This window comes from Empidonax traillii, unplaced genomic scaffold (assembly GCF_003031625.1).
Source record: "Empidonax traillii isolate 1590-97213 ecotype Southwest subspecies unplaced genomic scaffold, ASM303162v1 scaffold42:size1813164, whole genome shotgun sequence".
NCBI classification, from domain to species: domain Eukaryota; kingdom Metazoa; phylum Chordata; class Aves; order Passeriformes; family Tyrannidae; genus Empidonax; species Empidonax traillii.
The window spans coordinates 1,501,084-1,528,019 of NW_020955235.1; the positions used below are offsets into that span (position 1 = coordinate 1,501,084).

The following is a 26,936-nucleotide window of genomic DNA, read 5'->3' on the forward strand; positions in this document are numbered from 1 at the left end:
TTTAAAGGTCCTAAAAAATCTTACCTCTGTAAGTTCCTTCAAAGACAAGGATCCAGTACCAGAACACAGTACTGGCTGTAACAGTTAATTGCTTAAGTAGCAATACAGCAAAAGTAGTAACAGACATAAACCAGACTCTTTGCCACCTTGTTGTTTCAGAATTGTCCACACACTAATATTAAAGGAATAGGACTGCACCAGAGTCCCCTCCACTGTAAAATGGATCTGGCAACTTATTCACTGCTTATCATGGCCTGGGGAAAATTATGCATTTGTGGGCAGTTATCAGTTTTCCATAGTCTCTCACTGTCTGCAGATTTTTTGTTGTAGTGATGGTGACACTACTGGGATGGTTAACTAATTTCCCCTCAAAACCAGATAAAAACTGAAATGACAGAGATTCTGGCAAGAGAATTTCTGGCAGAGAGAGCAAAGTAGGAAATGCAGTTCCTGATATAAAACAGCCCACTCTGTCTCATCTGAGAGAAGGGTTGCTGCCTGGGTATTTCTCAAATGAAAAACTGCCAGGGTTTAAAACAGCTGAAGCTTTCCTGTTATGAGAATTATGTGCTTTACAGATCATGATAAATCCTGACTAAAATATGAAAGCGTCAGTGTTTCAAACTGTTCCTTTCCTTCAGTGAGGTTACATTTACAGTTCAATGAGTGGACTTGGATTACAGGGTCCTTTTTCACTCAAACAGACTGGAAATATATGTATATATTGCAGAAGCAGTGTTCAAGCACCGAACAAAAATTACGAGAAACATCCCCCTGAAGGAATTACTCAGTCCCTCAAGAATTTTCTTGCATTATTCCTCATACCTTTCTTTCCGCTTCCTTCCTTCCTCCCACCACTCCTCATCTATCCAAGGAAAATAATACCAGTCTATTCCATGGCCTTGTTGTCACAAGAAGTTGTTATGCTACATTGGTAAGAAGAGAAATGGGGGTTGTATGATTTGTGGTGAAAAGTGCAACCTGAGTCTTCACCGCTTCTGCTGGGAAGTTCAGCTGAAGTCACTGGGGAAAAACAAAACAGAGGCAGAAACCTGGACTTTTAAAAAGAGCACTGTGACTGGAAACAAAGAAAAACCACCCATACTACTTTCCCAGCTCAAACTGGAAAGCTAATTGGGACATGGCCTAAGCGTATTATGAGAAGTCACACTATACTTCTCCCATGGCCTTAATCTGTGTCACAGACATCAAAGGTGAATTCTATATTTTATTGCTCACTTTTCCTTTCAGTGATTGCTCCCTCCATCTTGTAGTTATTTGTTTATATTTTTAGTGCATAAAAATCCTGGCATTGCCACTATGGGCTCTGAGCCATCTGAGCAATCTTCTTTAAATACACTAACACATCATCCATATGGTTATCCAATATGTAACTATTTACTTTCCAGGACAATCACAGAGGTAACAAAAACCATTAAAAGCTTCACAAAATTCAGAAAAGATTGTCCCCCTAATTAGGAGTCTATGCTTTTCACTGAATAGCAGAGTTTCAGCCATCAGTCTGCATGATGCCCTTTTTGAAAACACTTTCATTATTATAAGTGTTCCTTAAAAAAGACTGAAAAATCAGATGAGTGGTTGTTCTTAGGAGCTACCTGTTTGAGATCACTGTTGTTTATGCCCTAGCAGGGTCTGATACCACGCCGTTCACTATGTTCTGGAAGATATCCACTTCAGAGACAGCATTTAACAAGGCTGGGAAGACTACCTGAAAGCTAGGAGAGATACCAAGAAAAGTCCTTTCCAAGTATGATCTTCTTCAATAATAGCTTGTAATTTTTTAATGGTTTTCAACACAAGTTTCCGAAATTTGGTCAGAGGACTCAATTAAGTATAAATAGTTCATTTTTCATATTAGCTGTAATGGTTACCATTTCTTTTCGAGTCAACTTACATAAAAAAATTTTTAGCCCCTTCCAGAGATTCACTGTTTCCCTAGAAGACAACGATATCTGGATTAGAGTTCACTTTACTGAGACAGTTAGAACGTGTATCCTCTTCACAGCACATGCAACGCTGTCAGAGGGCAAAGTCGTTTATCACAATTTTCTAAGTGTACTTCTGGTTACAACTGATGCTGTGAGAGTACCTGAGTTGATCTGTGGCTGTTTTACCCACTGTAGCTTGTGTGCTAACATTTTATGCTCAAAGTTGGTTGTGAGTATTCCAGACACAATTCAGTGGAAGAATGAGTGATTACTGAACCTGTGGAAGAAATCAATGAGCTCTTAGGCCTGCGTGCATACAGTAAGATGGAAGCTTTTCATGCATATTATAAAGACCTACAGTTCTCAGATCTCTTGGGATACTTGCAAAATTGTGCCTCCTTTTATCAGAAGTGACTAAACCCAGAAAGGATAAGGAGGAGCAGGAGGACAAAAAGCCATGTAATTCCTTTCCCTAGCCAGCAGATTTCATAAGCACTGGGATGGGGACACAACATATTCGTTGCAGCAGTACAGAAGTTCACTCTCTCGGGTATCATGGAACTTGAAGGGCCTCCTCTTGGGTCAATACAGTTTTCTTTTGTGACCAAAAGCAATTATAGAGATCAGACTTTCAGCTTCAAGTGTAAGATGTACTGTTTCGTAGACAGAAAAGAAGAAATTATATTTAGTCAACACATTTTGAACCGCTATGATTATATTCAGGTATGTTTCTCAGGACAGCCTTTTGTTTCTATGAGATGCCACCATAGGGCTCATGCTGCTTTAAGGTTTCAGGCCCTGCCTTGGCAACTTCAGTTAATCGGAGCTTTTCCACTGAACTCAAATGTAACAACAATATTTTGTATGTTTTTTCCTGAAAATCATAGGTAGAAGCAAATTCCATATACTGAAATTGGCAATGGAGAGCCTCCTGCAGCTCTGAAAGTGCAGGTATTAGTGTCCATTAGCATACTTCTCTCTAAAGTACAAGAAACTACTTAGCATAAATTTATTGACTAAAACTGAAGGTGAAAACGAAGACCAGGTTGAAGTCTAATGAAAGAGCTTTACACGTCATAGTGAAACACTCAGCATAGCAGACAGATAAACATGGAATTTCACTATGGAGAAATGTTTTGACAATTGAAAAGTGCATCCAAGACCATAATTCAGCTCACAATAGACCTTTTTCCCTTCACCTAAAAAGCAATAACCAAATTCCAGTTTTGTCATATGCATTACAATTCATTTAGCATTTAAGTGTGACTGCATTATGAAACTTCACAGAATTAAATATTTGTTTTAAGATCACAACGTCAACACAACTGTTGACTGTCTTAGCAGATATAGTACTTATAACTGTTCAAAATAACTTTGATAGGAATCTTTACAAATTGTGTCCAGCTACAAGACAAGGAAAACTACTTACTTGTATCATTTTCTTTGTAAACCAGAATAATCCCCTGCTGTTTCAATGAACATGGATCACAGAAAAAAAGGATGCCTTTATTTTACCAACAGAAGCCAAACTCCATTAAGAGGAGCCAGACTGATTATATTACTCCATCACATGTGAAAGGAGAATATTTAGCAGAACAAAAATATAGGAATCTTTGGCATGCAGTTTACAATTTAAGACCACACTGGGTACTTTAGAAAAGATGTAACAAGGTCAAAGAAATCACCACTCCTCCTTGCTTCCTGTTGCTGTACAGCTTTCCTCTCTGTGTTTATTATTTTGGAAGTCAGACTGCTAAAGCTATGAGTTCCCAAAGGAACCCCAGTTTCAGGGGCTAAGTACAACTGAGGGCCTCTGTGATCATCCACATGCACATTTCATACAAAAATAAACGCTCTACTTGGTCCATGTTCCATTTGCCAGTTGGTCGGGTTGGTTATTTATTCTGTTGGGAAGAACGAGCACCCTTTTTGCCATAAAGCCTTACCTTCCCTCCCCTCTTCTCTATTTCCATCCATCATTTTTGTAGGAAACTTGCAACCATTAATAGATTAACTTTTGTTCTGGCTAAGACCTACACAAAGTACCTGTGTCACAAGACCTGAAATTGGCCCATACTCCAAATAATTTAGGTCAGTGAAGGGGACAATAGCCACACAACATTTTTCAACTGTCACAAAAGTAAACCATTTGCAGACACACACATGCAGACTACCTCTGTTTCTAAGCCTCCTGTTACTATATTTGGCCAGTTACCACACTACAAAATAAATTGATGTTCCTCTGTATCTTTACACCTACTTTATCAAGCTCCTATCACTAAGGCTCCTATCACTTTCACGCCTCCTTTTTTGTATTTCATAGATTTGTTTGTTTAAAGCCTCTATCTTTCCCTACAAATAAGTAAATAAATATAGCATTTTTGGTGGGGTTTTATAAATGCTTCCAAATTTCCCTCACTTTCAGACTGCACAGCAAGACCTGTCCTGGGTTTCCCTGCCTTTTTCCCGAAAACCATGAGAGACAGCCCGAGATTTCACATCAATAGCTTTTACTACACATTTTTTCTCTTTGAACAAAGCATCACCTTAACATCTGAACAGTAAAATTCCATCTTTCCTTTTTATTTTCCCATGCATTATTTAAACATGCTGCTCTGAATTCTACAATTAGGGTATTCCTGGGTAGTTACAATCAACAACATCTTTATAGTCTGATACAGCAGGAAACGTGTGCTACCCAGGATAGTTTCACACATTTGTTTGCTGTATAGTAGCCTCAATTTAAATATGATAATCTAATTTAGTAAAAATGAACTGAAATCAGATTTACTGCAAAAACTTTTAAAATTTAATTTTCAGACTAGCAATCAATGCTTATTCAGTTTTCATCTTATCCCTGCCTTCCCTTTTTGCAGATGCTTAAGTGACATTAAACAATTGCACAAATTTTAAAAACTGTAGGAAAATTACCATCTGCACTAAATTCAGAAATAAAAAAGGTCCAGAGAAATTACTCTCTATGAGCATTTTTCTTAACAGAAAGAATTTTAAAAAGCCCAAAAATTCTCAGAATAGAATTAATATACATATATTTTTCTGGCATTCTGTCTTTCAAATCGTTTTGAAACATAAGATGACAGAAATGACGAAGAGAGATCCCACTATCATCTCACTCAAAACCTTACTCAATTCCCAAAATATGACTGTTAAGATTAAATATTAAAACATCTTCAAAGAAAGAACTATGTTGAGGCACACAGCAATAAAGCCCATTACTATTCACAGACATAAACAGTATTGCAGAACAGTATCTGCTTAGTATTACACTTTACTTCATTACATTTCCCCTAAATCTATGCAAAATAAAAATACATTCTTGTAAACAACAACAATTACAATAGAAGGAAACAACAAAAATGAAATCTTAAACTTACACTGATGTGTTTTTATAGGTCCTGCACAGCAAGTAGCCCTAAGGATACATTTTAGGTTTTTTATCCATGCTCCGTTCTTGTTGCTGATGTGACCACTTAGGCACATGGTCAAGTTGCAATCAGCTTCTCTCTCTGTGATGTATGAGAGCTGTGCTGATTTATCTAGTCCTTCTGCAGCAGATTAGCACTAATGTTTCTGCTTCTGCATCCTACCTTTCTTTAGCAGCAGACTCTGCATTATCATTGGCAATCTGAATTAAAGAGCCAGTGAATGTAGTACAATTTTTTTTCTTTCTGAAACCATTGCAAAGCAGGTAGTCACACAAATAGAATCTTTTATCCACCGAGCCTCTTTTTTGATACTTTTGGCAAGAGCAGTAGTCAGAGACACAGAAGAATGGTTCCAGTAAGTCTGCTATAGCCTTTTGGTGATTTATTCTGTTAAAGGAATATTCTCCTATGCAGATGGCCCTAGGCAAGAGAGGGCTGCAATACACCAGCATTTCAGCCAAAACCATGGGATTTTCACTTTGTAACACAAAAGTATTGTGTTACATAAAGTGAAATTCTAGTTTATCCCAAAGAAGTAGACAATGTGAAATTAATTAATGCAAACAGGGTTTATGAAAAAGAAAAAAGTAAGTTAAGTACTTTACATGTTAAAAGTACTTAACATATAAACTGATTTGGTTAAAAATTATGTTGGCATATTACAGTGTATGTGTTCATTACAAAGTCTTTCCTTTTTGCCTTAGGATTGACATATTTTATGCTATGGGATTGTCAAATTCAACTATTAAAAGTATTACAAAGAATCTGACTTAATCTTGTTACTATTTTGATTTTCCAGTAAATAGGCAGTATTTTAGCAGTAAAATGCAATTGTTAATTCATGATTTTTTCAATTCAAGACACCGTGAGACACAGCTCTTTAAACTTTCATTAGGACTTCAAAAAATATTTAGGAAAAAATGGATGTCTTAGACCATCTAGTCTTGAAAATGTGAACATTCTGACAAGCTAGCTCACTGTCAAAATGACTCACATCACTGCTGTTCCTAGCTGCTACTCTTTCTGATCACACAAGTATTTCTCTCTGTTTTAAAGAACCAAATGCCATACCTGAATATTAAACAAGAAATATGTGTTGCTTAAACATTACCAATATTTAAACAGCAGAAAAATTTCAGCTACTCATAAAGACCTATTCTGTATCTATTATCAGCATTCAGTATTATATACCGTCTTCCCCTAGCCAGGAAACCAGGAAAGAAAGAGCAAAACTGAATTAACTCGTTACTTTAGAACAAACACTGAAACAAAGAACAACTATTTTTGCTCTAATGTGAAAATCTACTGTGGCAACATCCACTTCAAAGTGCTTTCTGGATTTTACATATACTTTTACACCTGCCACAGGAGCACACAACCTTGGGGACAGAATGTAATGAAGACCTAAGCACACTCATTAGCACAGAATTGTTACAGAGGCAGTTTTAGATCCAGGTGTGGATCTGCACATGACTCCTGCACAAGCCTCCCCAGCTTTCCTCCTCTCTTTGGGTGTTGTTGATAAGGAATGAAAAATAGGACTGAAGAAGGGCATCCAGAGACTGAGAATCTTGTGAGGAAAGGTACCCGAAAAAAGCATTTCAAAGCATTCCCAATTCTGAGCTGACAGGGCCTGGTTGAAGGGAAACATTGAGGAGCTGATGTGCCTTCTACTTCATGCCCTCCTGGCCTTCAGACTATAACTGGTAAACGCTAAGCATCTTACGGTTTTGAATTTGAGAAGTCTCTCTGTGTGACAGGTGCCTACCACCCGACATTCAAAGAACTGAAAGTCTCTATTTCAAGAAAGATGGAGGCAGGTGCTGCACTTCCACCTGGCTTTGAATCCTCCTCAGGACTGGACTCATCCAAAGAGCAGTAATTTTCCCTTCAGTTGTCTTCCTGGGGAATGAGATTCAAACTCCCAACTTTCATGCCTCAGGACAGTGAAAAGAAATAGCTCTATTCCAATAGCAATGCTGCAGTTCGGAGTGCTCCTCACCTTCTGCGGAGAAACATGCTACAATACCAAAAAACGAAAGATTCACTACACCACAGAACAGAACAATGCCGACCTTCCCAACAGGCTTACACCAGCAGAAGGGAGTTGTGATATGGATGTGGCAGACAAAAGTGAAAAGTGCTGTCAATTCTAAAGGCAGTATCAGTTGCAAGATACTTCACTAAGAACTGAAACAAAACTTGGACCCCATGGTTTCATGTACGTCTTTGCTGTCCTAGGAAAAAGGTATTTAGCCAAAATACTGAAATCTGGCTTAGAAACAGCATTGGAGCTGCTACTGCAGATACACATAGAAAATTGCTCAAAATAAAAACAACTCCACATTACCATTTACGTCATCCCCAGACTCCCATCAGAAGTTTGTTTAGACCCTCATCTCTGTTAATGGTTAGAAAAAACACTCAAACACTCAAGCTGCATTAGTACCCACCTGCTCCTGAGCAGCGCTGGCCTTTAACAGTTCATATGCTCTGAATGGTGGTCTTCTGTACTTACAGACAACAACTATACTCCATATCAGCTTTCATATCAACAAACTAACCAAGACATGCTGGTTTAGTCTTATCATATAAAACAGACTGTCCATCTCCCTTACCATGGAAGTCCTCCTCTGCTTCTATCCCTGTTTGAGTTCATCTCACCTAAACATGGGTGAGCAGAACCATACAGACTATGTTCCACTTGGACTGAACATAGAATTCATTTCAGTAGACCAGACAAGCTCTGGTTTTAATACATGGTGCAATAAAAAACCTCTTGTCACCTTATCTCCAGAAGCTAAAAACTACAACAGATTTATCTGCAATGGAATTCTGACATACATCAATTGGGATGTGTTAACATGTATTTTTTCTGCTACACTACATGAGGCCATGAAGGTGGGAATCAACACCAATTAGCATTGATTTATGTCAAGCAAAAATATGAATGTAACATTACTGCTGGTCCACTTGTTTAACTCCCAGTTATCTACTGAAACAACATGTTGGTTTGATAATGTATTTTCCATATTGTGGGGAGATGGCTAGGGTTAAAAATTAGAGGAGACTAAGAACTATAGGATAAAATGCAGCTGCATCTCTCTGCCTGGAATGCAGTCAACATGCTTGACAAAGATTCCCTACACAGAGATAAGCATCTCCTACAGGAGATGGAGAGTGGAATGGAGACACTGCAGCCTCCCTCTATAAAAGGCATTGCAGGGAGAGGACCATGGTGGTACTTTGTAGTTCATAAGCCTGTGTAATACCTGTTAACCAAGGAGGACAGATGAAGATGTCCTGCAGCTGAGCCAACAACTATGTCAAAATCCCTCTCCTCAGATGCCAAGATATGACCACCCCCAATGAGCAGGCAAAGCAATGCGAGAGAATTTTACATCAATCAGAGATAAAAGTACTTATGACTAACATCACTCAAGCTCCACTTAAAGAGATAATATAAAAGTCAGTTGAGAATAGGGGGGAAATTCAGGAAGACTCCACCGAAACTGCTGGGATCAACTGATGGGCTGAACTTGCCTTTCCCTCCCATAGGGACACCTGTTGGGTAAGAATTATAGTTTACATGTGTTAAATGCTGCTTTTAGGATTAGAGTGTGCTTGCTTTATAGTAGATTGCTTTAAACACATTTTTGCCGTCATGCAAAATGGACTATCATGGACAACCCTCAAACCTTATTAACCTGTCATAATTTGTATTAATAAAGAGTGTTATTCCATAAACTGCTAGAGTGAATCCTTTAGCAGTTGCCAGCAGTGGACAATATATTGGGAACACCCACTGAGGGGTCTCCACACTGTTGGCGTATTCCCCCTGAAAAGGGCAGTCGAATCCTCCTCAATTCAGTGAATCTGTTCAATGAAGGGTCCCTTTATGGGATGTGGACAGACTGGTTGGGCATAAGGGCCTCAGCTTTCCTGAGGCACTGACAGACAAATCACTAAGGGTCGAGAAAATCTCCCCACACTAAGGGTAGGGTAACCCCCCCACCTTTCAGATGACATCTACCTATCCAGCAAGGAGAAGACAGAATAGTCATCGTGTCACTGCCACCAAAAAGCATCATCTGTCCTTCCTAAGCCCCAGTGGTTTCCTCAAGTGTTACACACGAGCTATGCAAACAACACACTAACACTTGAAACATGTAAATGGACTGTATGTATTTCTACAAGAAATTACTCAAGACAATTGAAAGTGTACAGTCAAGCAAATTACCATCTATAATTGAAAACATGCAAGTAATTTTTAATTAAACATGATTCCTCTATTAAAAAAAATACATTAAAACGTCACTAAAAGGGAAGACAGCTAACAGGGAGGGGGAGGAATGAAAAAACCAATGTTTTGTGAAGAGTGTTGTTTACTAAAAAATTACACAAAGCAGACTTTTAAACGTATTGCTAACTTATTCTTGATTCCCAGTCCACTTCAATTTCAAGCAAAAACACACATGCAGGTAAAAAATGCAGGTTCTCAAAACCACAGATAAGATATCAGAACGCTTATTTATGTAAGTAATTGATTAATTTAAAACGTCAAATATTAGATAGATATAGGTAGGAAAAAATTGAAAAAAATGAGCACTTATGATACTTGTTGCATTTTTTTTTTTTTTCATTTTTCTATGCAAAAAAGCTTCCGTAAATTTCTGGTTTCTGGCACCCCCTCTAATGTCAATCAGCAGGACCTGCACAGCTTTCTCAAAGAAGTGTGCTGCAAAAGGTAAAGGTAGTCATGCACTAGGAAGAACTCAAGAGCCCAAAGAGGAGGTGCACGGGGTACTAAAATATTATTGAAAAATGAGCTATGGTTGTTTAATATCAGTGCATTTTGGAAATCAGACACAGAGAGAACAAAAATGAGTAACAGACAGGAGGCCAAGAAGCATCAGTTGTTGAGTGGGCACAGAAACAAGAGTTATTTGTTTCAGCCATGTCTGAAGCAGAAGCATAACATTAATTATCAAACTTCTGAGGAGCAATTTCATTCTGAAGACAGAATGAAGTTGCTTAGTTTACTTTCACTTGAATACTTACAGAAATTCTGCACAGAAGGAGACTGGAAATAATTTCTACTAGTCATTGAAATCAAACGTGTGTGCTTTGAATGTTGCAGCTTCTGCAGAATACAGCGTATAATTACTATATTTCTGCTTTATCTTCCTGAACTTGATTACATGCTACTAAGCAGTTAGCCAGCCCATTTTTGACTGGAAAACAAAATATGATGTGAAGCAAAAAGGTAAACCTGAAAGTTAGTTTGGGGTCACTCCCTTCTCCTCATGCTTTCTTGCAACATGGGCACAAAGGGACATTCCACAAACACCAGAACATATCTGCAACATGTGGAAATAAATACTTTATCTGAATACAGAGTAGCCAACAGTGTTGACTGAGACAGCAGGTCATTCAGAAATTAGGGGTTTATTTATTTAAAGATGTACATATTGATAGAGGGGTAAATGTAGCAGAACAACGATCATGCTAAAAGGTCATTGTGAGGCAGTGCCAATAAAAACTTTAATTTTCTTTAATTTAAATGTTAGCAGATGTGTTGAAGAATAATAGAAAGCAGGTTGCCCCAGTTTATGCTGGGTGAATTCTGCCCTGGAACAATTAGGGATAACTTAGGAGAGAAATGAAAACACATGAGTAACAGAGAAAAATAACTGAAATTACATATGCTTGCCAATACCTTATTTTCTAATACATTTTTCCTTCTTTCTAGAGTGAATTTTCCCAACTCATTTAACCAAAGTTGGGAGGCTTTAAATGTGGTTATGTGGGTTGTGGTTTTTTCTTTGAATCACTGATGTAGTGGAAGAAAGAAATGTAGTAGCTGCCACACACTTGGATATCAGTAAAATATTTATATTCATAGTTAATTTTAAAAAAACCGAAAATGTCTTGGTTAGAAGCTCTGTTAACAAGTTAACAATTAGTTAACAATTAGTTAACAATTAGTTAACAATTAGTTAACAATTAGTTAAATGACTGCAAACAAAAGATAATGAAACATGGCAACACATACAAAGGTGGTGTTTAAGGAAGTACTAAACAAATGGGTTCTGCTTTTTTTTTATTCATAATTGTGAAGGCAAAATAAAAAATTTGGTAACATGAAAACACTGGAAAAGAAGATGACTTAAGAAATGAACAAAAAATAAAACACATTTGGAAAAATTTAGTGGAGATATCACTTGCATAGAGCTAGTGACTGAGCAAAGTCTAGGAAGCAATAATCCTTAACACAGAGTATACAGCATGTCTCCCACTGCCATCATTTCTAACTCTGTATAGTTATCTACATAAGCTTAACTAGTGACAGTTTTTTGTAATGCAATGGCAAAACACTCTTCTATCAGCATTTATCAAATTGGGGCAGGCAAAACTGATAGTAAACATCACATTAGATATGTTCCAGATACACGTGAAAGGCAGGGTCCTATAATTTTGTGTTCTAGAGAGCTCACACAATGACATTTTAGGTAATTTAAGAAGCCATGTAATTCTATTTTTTAATTATGAAAAAACATAGATATAGTCACAGTGTGCAAAAAGTAAAGCATATAAATACTGAGGAGAGAAATCATCCAAGGGACATCAAAGCAGTACACAAAAGAACCAAAGAATGAACTCTGAAAACAAAATCTGTAGGGGAAATCAGAATAAATTTGTTAGTAGCATGTGATGTACCTGGCTGTGGAATGCTTCTCCAAAAGAAGCACCCATTCACAAGCCACTTGGCATGGATATTTAAAATGTGCAAAGACAAAACTTTAGAGAGCATAGAATATGGACTCTTCAGGGGGGGAGATGGAGAGAGTGAATGAGAGAAATGGAAATAAAACTCTCTTTAAATAAAGACATCATTTTAGATCCAAAAGAAGGGACAGAACTAGTCCTATACATGAAGACTGATGAGGAAGAAGCATGACACTTTATTTATACAGTATGGTATACTGTTAGACTCTATTTTTATAATCCATAAAGAGTTTGAAGGCTTTTATACAGTCTTTCCTGAAATAGCAGGTATTGGTCAGAGCAAAGGACAGAAGACACAGTATGTGAAGTGTTTGGCCACAGGCACAGCACATTCTACTGTCCATTATTGCAATGAAATTAGTGTAAGCAGACAGGTTTCACTTAAAACGAGAGTAAACACAACTTACTGGAACTCTATCATCTTGTTTTAACACTTAATCCACGCTCTTGCTCTCTCACCATGCAGAGCATCTAACAAAATAAGAATATCTTAGTCTCACTTCTCTTATGCAGCAGTTTGTGAGTAATGTCTAGTGTAAATAGATGAGCTTTCCTGTGGCAGTAAAATGCCAAGATAAAGGACCCACTGAAGAAAGCAGCACAGTCATGACCAGTAATGCAGCACAGTTGGAAAACAAAACCAGTAACATTAAGAGATTTTGTTTCTATAGTATCAAAACTTCCATATATGTTTCTACTTATTTTCATCATGCTGAGAAAATTGATTTTGGGGACAGTCACAAGGGCATCTTTTCTAGCAAATTCTACTCACACAAAGCAAGCCACTCAAAAACATTTGTTTAAAATAAACACATCTAATATAAAGACAGCATTCATTATTACTTTATGCACTTTCAAAGTAACAGTTGCTCTTTCTTTCTGTATTCCTAAGCATATTAGAATATCAATTTTCATCTATACACACAGCAGCAGCATTATCAGAAAATGAAGATATGCATATATAGACTGAAGAGTTTTAGCAGGAAAGGCATACTTAAAAGGAAAAGTTATCAGAAATGTTAATTGGTGAAGACAGAAGAAACATTCTAAGGCTTTGCTTTAGCTGGGGACAAGAAGAATAAATAGTCAATCACAGTCAAGAATCTAGTTTTTTTCTAGACATTTGATATTATTTGTAATGTACTACCACAGAGAGTGAGCTTTGCCACTGTTATACCACAGGGGAGTAGAAAGAAATAAAATACCTCTCCATCTCCCTGCAGACGTTACTTGCAACAGAACAGCTTCACAAGGGTTGGGATGTTTTGCAGGTTGTTTACTTCCACATTAAAAAGCAGAAACTTCATACTAGTAGTATGAATTATTTTGTTAAATAAGAAGGGAAAATATACCTCATGGTCTGCTTCGGGATATCACAACCATTTATTACTTTGTATTCAATACAGATTTACTCAATTCTTATGCAAAGACATTGTCCACTTAATGGATACAAGTAAAGGTAATTCACCTACCATTCTGTAATGATACTTGGATTAACAGTATGGATGCCCATGTAAAATCAATGTCTCAGGGAATTCTTACAGTAGCAAAATATGTATTTCTACCAGGAATAGGGCTTGAAGCATTTCCACTATTTCCTCTGCCTCACTCCTTTATATAATTTCGCTGTGCAAAGATGACAACGATCCACTCAAGTATCAATACTTGTGACCTGATTGGTAGCATACATCAGTTTCTGAAGTCAAATATCAAGTAATTCTTCAGAAAGGTTAAAAGGGAGAAAAATACATTTTCCGCTTTTAAAATAGGAAAAGTCTGTCTCTTAGAATAAAGTAGCATCAAGTACTTTTAGTCTATGAGATCAGATGGAAGTAACACCCTCTATAGGGCAGATGTGTGTAAACACATCAGACAGAAAAAACCTGCAAATATGAGTTTTGATGTGAACTTCTGTTTTAATCTTTCTGTACAATCTTTCCATACCACAGCAACAGCACAGGTAAATGCCCCAGCTGTGACATGCTCAAACTGAAGTGTCGCTCTTCTTCAGTAACACATTTTGTAAAACAGGTACAGTAATCAAGTCTCCTACTCCATCAGTGTACTCAGACATATCTGCTTAATTGTCTACTCTCTTACTACATTTCACTCCTTTAGCTCTGCAGACCAAATGTGCTAAGAAATTCTAAGTGATGGCATAATTCAACTGTGTAAGAATTATTTCCTAACTGCTTCCTGATTCCTGGTTAACTAGTAAGATCTAAATGTCACAGATAGACCTAAGGAAAAATACACAGTGAACTCACAACCAGAGATCAACAAAGCTTCCATTACATGACAGCAGGAACAAAAGTGACAAACATAGAAAGAGAAACTATATTAATAAATCTGTGGAAGAGACAGATACCAGAAAACTGCTTGAGAAATGATGGCAGAAAGAAAAAAGGCATTTGAAAAATGTTTCATCCTTCTAGAGAGGATACAGGCTTGAAGGGTATTGGCAGAAAGAAAGAAAAAAGAAAATAAGTCTGTACTGAGCTTTTAATCTTTCCTTAATTGTACTGAGAGTCTCCAACATTATCCCCAGAGAGAATTAAGCATAAAAGCCTAAGTTACTCAAACAAGTTCCTTTATAACTAACTCAGTCCTTTCAGAGCAGCATGACTTCTTTGAAGGACTCAGTTTCTCAAAGACTAGGTCATGCAAAAATCATATTGTAATGCATATTTTTATTAGGCTAAAACAAAACTATTATATTGTATCAGATTCCACTAACCTTTACTCAGGAAAATGTGGATAGGGTTTTGTGGGAATTACCAGAATAGAGTTTGTTTGTATACTTTGGTTAATATTACAGGAAAATGGCTTGCATTGGTAGCCAGAAAAGATATTTTTCAAATGTCAAAATAGCTGTGGAATGCAAAATTAAATAGAAATTACTCAGAAAATTATCAGAGGTTAAAATGTGAGCAAGTTGAATTATATCAGTAAGTACTAAATGCAGGATGGCAAGGTTTAATTTTAAATGCTGATTATCACCCTCAAACAAATGTTATACAAGCCTGGCTTACAGCTATGTACAGCATCAAGAAGGAAGAGTATTTTATCAGGGTAATTTAAAATGAACAGAAGTTCAGTCAAAAGATATCTAGCGTGCAAACTTTTATTTTTGAGTTTCAGCTTTAACTTCTTCACTTGGGATTTAACTGAGAAAGTATTTTAAGCAGAGTTCAGAGGAAATACACACTAATGGTCTTATCAGCCATAGAATGAAGGGCAAAGAAATTGAGCCTTAAGCATCACATCAGACTGTTGGTATGAATTCACATATTCTGCTAAACCACTGCCCTCAACAACAGCCTGTAACAGAAACTCTAGATGCAAACACAAATTTTGTGAACATCAAACGCATTACACAGTTTAAAAGTACATGGAATACATGCCTTAGAAGATGCTCTTGAGTATTTGTGACATACACAACCATCCACCAAAATGAAAAAAATTATCCATGAACAGGTTGTTCCATAAATCCCCTTGAGACTTAAACGTTTCTGAAGGCCTGCAGGCCCTTTCACACTGCTGGCGAACATATTTCTAGGAATTTTGTAGCTAACTGAACCAATGGAATTAGAGCAATACCCACTAACCATGAGAACCATAACTGCTGGAGTTTTACTGCTCAGATTGAATGAAGAATTGATTCAAGAGCAAGTACATGGACAATTCGCAGTTTTTTAAATCTCTCTCTTTTCTTGACATCTGGGACTGGCCATAATCAGCACAGATGACAAGATGAGGGAATGAGTCCTGTAGTTCTTATTTTCTGCTACAGGAGAAATATTTCATATTCAGTTCTTAGTTTTCTATATCTTCCTTTTTAAGTGTACCTCTGGGATGCTTACAGTTTGTAAGGCTTTGATACAATTTACCTCAGCACACAGATTGGGCTGACCCTTTTGTTAGGTAGCTCTGAACTACTAAGCCACCACAAAATCATCTGAGTGATTCCAGCCTCTTGCTCTCACGTCATACCAGCTACGTCAGTGGATAGAAGCTATTACAGAATGGAAAAGATTAAAGAGAATTTAAACCTGCTGCCACCAGCCTGTGCTGCACATCATACAAGGAGAAGAAAGCAATTAGTAACTATCTGTGTTGAAATCTCACAATGCTTGCTGATTTCAATATGGTAGCGTTTCACCACGGATGGAAAGAGAGGAGAAACCAGACTAAGGGAAAGGGCAAACACTGAACTTTACAGCTCTGCTTATACCAAGAAAAGACATCTATCAGAACCTTACTATCTAAGGCAAGCAAAGAGCACTCTCTTTTTGAACCCATTTATTAATCCATATACCTAATACATTGATAATGTCTGAGGTTTGGCTTGTTTATAGAGTTTTAAGTTGCTGAATGCTCATTCAAGGGAGTGCTTCCATAAGGAAGGAAGAATTTACAATCCGCTACACAGGACTTGTAGGTTTCATTTTTCTTGCTACCTCAAATTGAACACTTTTACAATACTTTTACAAAATATTTTATAAACTACACAAAACTGTTAGAATGAGAAGTAATAATATATATTCTGATACAATAGCCTTGCTTTCGGTTTGTGTCAATCTGCATAAGATCTTCCACTGCCACAGATCTCATTGTCAAAGATCTCTAAATTTTTTTAATGCCAGCAGTTTTAAGCTAATGGATTTTTAAAATGTCAATATTAAAACATATCCATTGATCTAAGAAATGGTATCACATTATTTGCCTCACCCATTACACAGTACGCGCAGAAAGCACCCATTCAAATGCAGGATGCAAGCATGCACTCCATAGCACACACAACCACATCAACTGCTGAAAAGCAACAAAAACTCAGTGTTAAAAGGAAGCTTCTAAGGGCTTACTATTTTTCTCAATAACCTGGAGGCACACAGTAGTAATAGATTAACCTCTTGCACAAGGAAGAAAAAGCACAACTCATCTGAAAAGAAATGAAGGACTGAGATGATAACACTGGACAGAAGATCAGAAAGGGTCAATCTCCGAAATAACCTCATTCACATATGGCCCCACAGTGAAGAACAATCTGTGTCAAATCCAGAAGCTGAGAAGTGTAAGCAAAGCCCTGTGCAGTTGATCACTTTGGTATCCACTCTAAGACAGGAAAGGAAACTGCCAGCCACAAACTCAGCTAGAACCAAAGCTCCAGGCAATATGACACAGAAGTTTGACAAGGCAAATCTAAATTAATGCAGTAACATATACACATACATATCTGCAAATATATAATTCTGATTAGATAGATTGCAGATTATATACACACACATATCTGCAAAGATACAATTCTGTTATGCTTTTTTTCTCTCTGTGACAGATGAGAATCAGACAGATATTTGATAGTTAAAATGTATGTTGGGAAAAAAAGACAGAATCTAGTTTATAAGCTTCAAATCTTATTATTCTTCTATGAAAGACATTATTACTTAATAAAAATGAACTGATGAGAGACCAGAAATTTGTATCTTGAAATAATATTCATAGGCTCACAGTTGTGTTTTGCAATATATGTTTTTGCCATTTAGCACATCATGCTTAGAGATACCACATTTAATAATACAATCTGCTGAGGATGAAAAGCACTTTCTTTGCTAACAAAAAAAGCTGGTTATAGAAAGTGCAAGTTTGGCAGTAAAGCTTTCAAGAAAAATTGCAGCCTGAAAAACATCTGCAGACTTTAAGTGTATTCATTTCAGTTTGTCAGATGTTCTTCTGTAATTTAAATATTTTAAAAATTAATCAAAATAATTTACTTTCTTGAAAATCAGATAAATTCATATTTTTCAACTTTACCTCTAACCATGATAAAATATGAGAAAACCAATAAAGGCATTACTTAACACAGAGGCTGATATGCTTTCTGGATGTTTCTATTCCTTTTTATCAAAGAAGAAACCTCAAATAAATCAAGCTTTCTGCAATATAATTTAAGACCTTTTGAAGGGCTAATAAACATATAAACACTTACAAGGGCTGTAAATAGGAATGACAATATCTTTTTGCATAGTTTATCTGGTATAACAGGATTCAACAGGGGCTTCAATCTGATGGTCATTATTACAATGATTCAGAATTTCACCTAAAAGCAACGACACGGTAGGATGGCTTAAGAGAAATCACATCTACACAACCTCATTCCACCTCACAAGGTGATCAGGTGACAGAGTCACACAATGTTGCTGTTGAGATTCAGAATAAACTGGGAGACTGAGACGCAAATTGATTGTAGGGATGACACACAAGAACGTGCCCCAGGAAAGTTTGCTGAAGAGAGACATGAGGGAGGATCAGTCCTTTCCACCCAGCTTGTTATTTTTCAGTATTTTCAGTTGCTTAAGGGGTGTCTGAAGTGCCACTATCTGTCACCTTAAAACAAGGATAACAACAAAAGGACACTCATAGAGTTAAAACTAACTGGATCTTTTGCAAGAATTCTGCCTCATTGGCAATACTGAATATCATACATAATGGCATAGCAAATTATATGAAATAGAGTGGATAATTATTGATTATGAACTTTTCAGTCATGATGCCATTACTTAGCAAAAAACATTTCACAGCAAGACTATCAAAACACTTGTTCCATCAGTACCTATCACATCAAGAGAAAAGCTGCATTATTGAAGTGAAAAATCTAGTTCCTACATCACTTCCTACATCACTGCCAGTGGACAGGAAGGTCACTTCAGGAGATAACACTCTCATAAACAGTGTTCACAAAATCTGCATCCATTCTTAAATTATGAAGTGACTAATACACTTGCATGAAAGCAGCAGTCACTGTGTTGCTATGTTGACAAACGTGGTTCGTTCTGATGTTTATTTGGCTACTGAGGATAAAATGCTGTTTCATACTTGTTTAAAATCTCCTCTACTAGACAGAGCATCACTTGTTAAAATTAGAAATGTTTGACAAAGCAAAGCAAGAAAAAGCTAAAACCATATTACAAAAATGGTTAAACCCAACCTAACAGCAGCACTAAAGGTCAGACTCTGCCCCCATTTAGCTCCATGTGGATCAAAGCAGTTGTGTTGTATTCACTTGAAACATGGTCAATTCACACCAGCAAAGCTGGGAGTGCTATCTTGCACTTCTGGGTATAATAGTTTCAGAATCTTTCCCTGCTACTCACTTGCATGCTTTACCAGTATTAACACAGAAGGTATGAAGGAGGGATGATAGCTGTTTTCAAAGATTTGCTCACATCTTGCCAGTTCTGTGTTTACTGTCATATTCTAAAGCTGGGCAGGGGCATTTTTTATAATCTTCTTCCTTCCATGTGTTCCTACAGGAAAAAATCTCCTTCTTGCATATCATCACTTCATTTTTCAACGTCTCTCACACTAGCTCTGTTCCTTTGCATACAAATTTGAACTGGTTGTCAGCTTTGCAGACAGCATAAAGCAACACATTCCACACACTTTGGTCCTTCCATGTCTTCCTACTGTGTTGTATTCTGTGTCTCATGGTATGGAATAATTCTTCCTTATTCTTCCAAGGTGGCTATGTGGGAGGTTGGTGAACACAGTATTCCAGCTACACTGAAAATGCAGGCTACCACAATTTGATCACTTTTACAATAAAACACCATTAGAGAGACAAATCATCATGGAATCATTTGAGCAGTCAATGGAGAGTGTGACATGAAGCAGGTAAAGAGAGCTGAGTGTTCCATGACCACCTTTTTATACTTTTGTGGGTCTCCAAGCACTTCACTATTTTAAATCACATGATCACCCATCCTGAAAAGCTAAATATTCTGTGTTTTATTAACTATAGTTTCATACCTTTATCTGTTTGCCTATGGGAAATCAGTAAATCAGAGCAGAGACTTCTGCAATTGATTGCTGGGCAATAAATGGGCAGAGTGGTATATCATAAATCAAGATGATGGTTAAGGGGCTGGACATGAATCTGATTTTTTTTTTCTTTGATTCCCCCCTTTCAGTATTTCATTCCTCAGTTCAAATTTAATCTCTCACTCAAATGAACTGGAAAGAATTTCTAGTATGGAATACTCATTGGTGAAAAGGTGTATTAGAAAGTACTGACATTTACATGAGATTTCTAATACTCCTTACATATGTTGAAGTATTCAGGAGTCTCTTAGAGAAAGAAGCAAGAATATTCTCAAGTAACAATGCAACATATATTTTCCAACAGCCTAAGGCAAGGAAAAGGAAATGCTACTACTGCATTACACTCCAAAACACCACAAGATACAGTAACATCCTTTGATAAACAATGTACTTAAAATATGGCCAAATGGATAGACCAAATGAAAATCCTTATACGTTCATATTAATTAATGTATTTTTACAGTGCCTTCGTAACTCCTACTGCCATAATCCCAGCACATCAAATGAGGTATAGGACTATATTATACCTTGATATGAAGGGTGTGATTAGATACACCTTAAAGCAACAAACTTCCATGCAAATACATTGAGAGCTGTGGTCTCAATTCTGATGAACTTCAGCCTTATTCAGAAACCTCAGTGAACAGTGCTGCAGCATGCCATTTCATACATTTATTTCCTACACAGCATTCCACTGGAATGGCACGTAAAATTTCTTCTGTTCTGACAGATCTGTTTTTGAACTAGCTCATAAAAAACTAACATTCACAATGCTCAAAAAACAAAGTTGGTAGGAAAGCTGCTTCTCCCAAAGCTATCATTACAAAGCAGTGAAGTCTACTGAGGGCTACTGAATAAACATTAGAAGGGCAAAAGCAAGAAGCAAGTTACACTACAGTTATCAGACTACAAGATGTGTAAGTGCTGCTGAATATGAATTTAAAAAAAAAGTTAAAATATTCATTCTGACCTTACAGGGGCCAAGTCTCCCTCTCTCCAAAGTTACTGCATATCGAAGTAAGAGCTGTTCTTCATTTCCTTAAGTTGAAATGTTTCTCAAAGCATGTTCAGTAACTTCTAACATAATCTTATTCCACACAAAAGGAAATTGGTTATTTGTGTGTTTTCCAAGGAAGGCTGAGTAATACACTGTGGTAGGAAAGACCTCTAAAAATAAGTCACCTCTCAGCAGATTCACTCCCTTCCTGTCTGGGTTTGAATCAGTTTGCAACTGCATGAACAGACAAAGCTTGAGGATGAACTATGGAGAACTTCGTAATGATCACACTGCTCAAATGAATTCCCTTCACTCCTACTCTGTTTAAAAGAAGCGAGCTACTAGGAGTGGAGCAAGCCAGTGGCCCAACAGGATGTGCGTGACCAGAGCTCCCCACGTGTAGCCTTTTGCTTTCATGTTTATTTTTGGATGTATTTTCCTTTGTGCTTTGGAACAGATTTTTTGGGTAAGGTAGCACCACAATCACACTTATCCATGCTAAAGAAAGAAAGCAAGTTTTTATCAATGCAAATAGTGCCTTTTCCTACAAATTCACAGAGTACCTTGGAAGTCTACAGTAACCAGTAACTTCTTTTGTGTTTGTCAGTGTTCCTCAGAGACCAAAGCCGGGGACAACTGGTGCACAAAGGCACATCCCATTGACTCCTACAACCTCCTAGAGCTTCTTCATCAGGGAACAGTGTTAAGCTGTGTGAGAATCCAACCAGAGATTTCGTCACCTCTAATCTGCTGTAACAGCTGTTGATAGACAAGTCTCCGAGGGTGAGTAAGCGCAGAGGTTCAACACTGTGCCCAAACAGGATGCTACTGCAACAGACACGGCCACCAGAGACAACACTGTGCCCTTTTAACTAGTAATTGTTGTTCTCAGGACACAATCATTTGCTTTGACCAGCATTCCATGACTTTAAGAACTGAAGGTCATAGGAAATCTTTCTGTACTTAAAGGGCTGATTGAATATGGGGCTCTGTGTATTACAGAAGACATCTTACTATATTTTTTATAAAGAATACCTTACCTTCTCCTCAAAGAGTATTTAAATTTACAAAACTGACAGAAGAATACTGATTAAAAAAAAAAAAAGTCTGTTTAGTAGTTGCTCTCTTTTTCAGGTATAGATTCAATTGCAATAGTACTTAAAGAAAGCAACTTTGCTGTATATTGCCTATTAAATATGTCAATAAACCACATCTGATCTGTGATTCATTCTGCCAATACAATCGTTTCTTACAGCAATACAGCTAATACAGGATAAATTATTTTTCAATTTAAACAAAACTCAAAGTCTGCAAATTCACATTATGAAGTTCCAGAGATTCTGAAAATTCTTTCTAAACTTAGAAATAATTAAAATAGATAAGTATTATATCTTTCTCTCTCTTAAAATCTAGTTTCAGAATATACTAAAAGTTTCATAAGCAATATAAATAAATATTTGTCTTTTAAAGAATTGCATAGATTTGAGGCAGAAAACTATGTGTTGCAAATGTGAACTTCATCAGTAAGTTTCAGTACTAAAAACTTTTTACTATAAAGGAAGATAGTTCATAGCTCTTAGCCCTAGAATTTCAGATTAGCTGCCCAATACATTAATGTCAATACTGAATCAATAAATGCTGGTTCATGATCCAAAATTACATTCACAATTTAAAAATAAGAAAGAATATTAAAAATTGCAGTATTGAGTTTTACATGCTCCCTAGGTCGAAAATCTTTAACTGGCCAATAGAATTTTGATTAGTTCTTTCCCTAAAAAGAGTGAAAAAAGTAAATTTCCACAAAAGTAAATTTCCTGGGGAAAAAACAGGCAAACAAATGAAAAAAAATCATGTATAAAATGTGTTTTTCCCTTTTTATTAGTAATCATAAAAATCCTACATATGTAAAATCTGTAACCATTTTAAGAATTCCAACCTCTCAATTTATTGAGCTTGTTCTTATAATACCACATTACATTGTTTTGGAATTATTCAACAGTATTTTTTCTGGATAAACTACTTCTCTCATGAATTGAATTTTCATTATCTGGAGAGCTGAAATTTGCATGAAGTAGAATTCAAGTTTTAGCACATCTGGATTATAATGACACTGACACTTGCATTTTCCCATTTTTCTGTGGTACCACTGGTATTAAATATCTATCATCTATTCTTGACTTTGTGTGTGTTTTCATTAAAACCAAATTAAAACAAATCTGAATGGCATGTCATAGTACTAATAACAATTTCCCCACATGGACTGTCACAGCAAAGACGAATCTTAGGATAAGGCAGAGAGAACAAAGCAGCATCCATAACATTAAAAAAGTCTCTCTTTAGAAAAGTATTTACTTTTCTTCAGGTAACAATAACATTAATAATAATATACTACCGCTGCTATTGCTAGCATATTTTGGGGGAATTTTCTTAAATAATTTTCTGTCTATTTTAAACATTTTCAGTTTATTATTACCTTAGCTGCAGCTTATGCAGGCTCTGGGATTAGCAGATTTTAAGGAAATAAATACTGCCTTGAAAAAATGAACAACTTCATTCTACCTCAGACTAACCAGCAAAGTTATATTTCCTGACATTTTCTACTGAGAGCACAGGGATAGATAGCATCCTTGAAAGGAAGCACACCAAAATATATCGAAAGTTCACTGCAAAACGGCACAAAAGGCAAAGCACCACAAACCCAAACTGTGGTCTGTGACTGACACCTGCAGCATTTGTGACGTTCCACAGCACAATTTCATAAAAGCTGCAACGTACAAGATGTGTGCTAAAGCTTCCTACGACCACTCTCAACACTTCCAACACACATGACCTTTCCCAAAAGCATCAGTCATAAAAAAACTCACCAAAATAGCTAGAAACAACACGGTATTGATGATTAAAGAGCAAATGATGTTGGCATTTTTGTTTTAAAACAACTTCAAAAATGCTAAGAAGGGAACTTAACCTCCACTCCCCTAATAATCCTGATAGGAAAACAACAGTCTCTGAATGCTTAGCAGCAAATTCATATACATATGAGAAATGACCGTGCTTATACCAATTAAAAGTGATTTCTTTTTAAAAACGCTACTGGGGAAACCTACAATTGTATTTAGTCTCCTCCATTGTTATCTTGTAATGCCCTATCCTCATTATCACATTTCTGACCACTGGCAAGTGCTGCATCTGTTAAAACTGATGAGACCACTGGCATATTTAATCTTTTCATGCCAAGGTCTAAAACTATAATGCAGCTGCTGTAGAGAAAAAAGATTATAAACTGCAGAAAAATATTGCCTTGTCAAATTCTTCAAATTTGCTACAAGACCTTACTAGCATTTTATTTTAGCTGTAGAACTCGCCAGAAAACCCAGTACAAATCATGACCATGCAATTCAAAGAATGATTTCTAATATTGTCAGAGCATTAATGGCAAGCATGTTTCATTCACACAGAGGTCCTTCACACCTTGGCCATGCTGCACCATTAATTATGCTCAGAGTAACATATCTGCAGACAGGTTATGGGAATGCTGTTTCCTCTATCAGTGTGGCTAGTTGTGGATTTGATTTTTTTTCTGACTTGAGTACTGCTTTAGGACAATTATTTGGAGTATAATACCGCTCTTTCTCAAGAATAGAAAGTTAAAAAAAAAAAAAAAATCCATCTGTCTGCACTCAGGAGAGAAGTTGAACTAAAATGTTACAACCAGCACCTATTTCTTAAATATAGTTAGTGTCCCTAGACCTGCAACTTTAGGACACTGTCACACCATCTGACAGCTCTTCACAACACCTACACTTGTACAGTCACCATTTAAAACAAGCTGGCAGTACAAACTGGCAATAGTGTAGGCCAGGCCGAAAGGAACCAGAACACTTCTCAAACCAAATGTAATACTTACAAAAATGCAGACAAAGTTCAGTAACTTTCCACAGTAATACGTTAATGAAGTCTTCTCTGAGTGGATACCAAAGTACACACAGATTATAGAATGATGAACCTCAGCACTATGTTCTCCACAAAAAAAGTTTTAAGGGAATTCACATGTAATCAGTAAGTTAATTTGTAAGTGATCTTGATCCATCTGCAAATTCTAAACCCCTTACAGCTGGTGATGAGACAAGAGTAAAGTAGAATAATTTAAAATTTCAGAGTATATTAAGGATAGACTCTCCTCATAAATGTTGGCAATAAAAGCAAGTTTAAGGCTAAGAAAGCAACACCTGCCATCTACAAATAAATTCTACCAAAAATTTCACATAAGTTATTTCATTAGAAGAGGCCTACAAGAAAGAAATACAGGAACACGCAATCATGCAGAATATTAAGCACTAAGGAGGAGTAAAAACTTTTCTTTTTTTCCAAACTAATTTAAAAGACTTTTACTTTGCTCATGGTATAACTGTGCTTTTATTTCATTACAAACACTTAACCTTTTAAGTAATTTTTTTCTGCATTAACTGCAAATAAATCTGAACTTACCTCCCAAAGTGCTTTAAAGTCCTTCTGTTCAATTCGAAGGAGCTCACTATATTCTCTGGTAACGATGGTAGCATGGCGAGGAGTGTTATCCAGAATGGACTCTCCAAAAGCAGTTCCTATTCCCAGAGTGCATATTGTCACAGCATCCTTTAAATAAAAAAAAAGGCAGATATAAAATAATCCAAGATGTTTTAAGAGTCTTTGTGTCACATTTTCTAACAGCACTACCTTAAGATTCTTCATCAATCTGCTTTAAAAGAAAGTTAATTAAAGTGCCAACAAAAAAAACCCATATGCTGATTAACAACAGGGGAAGCATTAATGTGGAAACAAGCAGGATTTCTGTTCTCTATAACCATCAGTTGAATCAGACATTTCCCTCTGCAACGCTGAGAACACAAGAGTCCCCTTCACATTTGGAAGAAAGCATGGCCTCCGCTCATCTTCATCTCCACGCTGCTGTGATGATGAGACCTTTAGAAATCTCAGAGGTGATGAGAAGGTAACCAGAGTCAGAAACACAGTCTTGGAATATAAATTTCTGTCCTACACAGGCTGCCCTCATCAGAAAGAAAACATGCCTGTTATGTTTTCTCAGTAAACATAACTTTCAGTTATAATATCCTCTTGTATTTATAATTCATTTCTTTGTTGTACAAGGTCTGTGAGTGATGCAGTTGTACAGTTTAACCAACTCTCTTGGCCTCTCTGTTGAAAATGCCAGTAAATCTCTTAGTTGCTAATGTATACTTGCCAATTAAGTACCAGACCAAAAAAATTATTATTTTCACATAAGTCAGGAATTTTAAGGAAACTATTAAAGTCCAAACAATCTGAAATAGTCATATCTGTGTATAGAGTATTCAGAAGGGTCCCAAACAAGCACTAAAGTCCACTTCGAAAGAATCTATATGAGCACATGTCATTCATGTGACTGAAAGATGTCTAAAGGAGTCTCCCTTGGCAGGAACTCTTCTGTAATAGTTCCAGTAAAAGTTATGAGCTACCGCAAACAAAAAATTAGGACTACTAGCTGTGGGAGGAACATAATGAATGTGTGAGCAATTTATATTGTGTGTGGTACTTTTATAGACTTTTATAAACCTTCACATAGTTTTATAAGTACTATAAGTTATAGGTCCCAAGATGGCTACGGGTGTCTTTTTAAGAACAAAGAAAAATGAGTGGCAAGAAGAAGGTGGAGTTTGTTAAAGTAAACTATTGCCCTGTTATCTGTTAATGTCCAATTATAAAGGTATTTGTAATGGATGTTTACAGCTGGACAGTAGTCTGTATCCAATTGTATGTTTCTTGTCACGAGACCCGGAGTACGGATGCTATAAAACCTCTGAGCTATCCTAATAAAGCAGACATATTTGAGATCTCATAGGT

The 26,936-nt window shown here is 36.6% G+C and overlaps 1 protein-coding gene across 5 annotated transcripts in view; it reads right to left on the reverse strand.

The window, feature by feature from the left end:
* RAPGEF4 (Rap guanine nucleotide exchange factor 4) overlaps positions 1 to 26,936 on the reverse strand; it is a 151,412-nt gene that overhangs the window by 102,329 nt on the left and 22,147 nt on the right. For 4 of the 5 annotated variants that reach the window (XM_027878495.1, XM_027878494.1, XM_027878492.1 and 1 more), the window contains exon 4: positions 25,545 to 25,691. In XM_027878495.1, the coding sequence (XP_027734296.1) occupies positions 25,545 to 25,691 (147 nt within the window). Of the gene's footprint in view, positions 1 to 5,344; positions 5,567 to 25,544; positions 25,692 to 26,936 lie in introns of those variants that run through there. The other variant, XM_027878497.1, reaches the window with a different exon arrangement.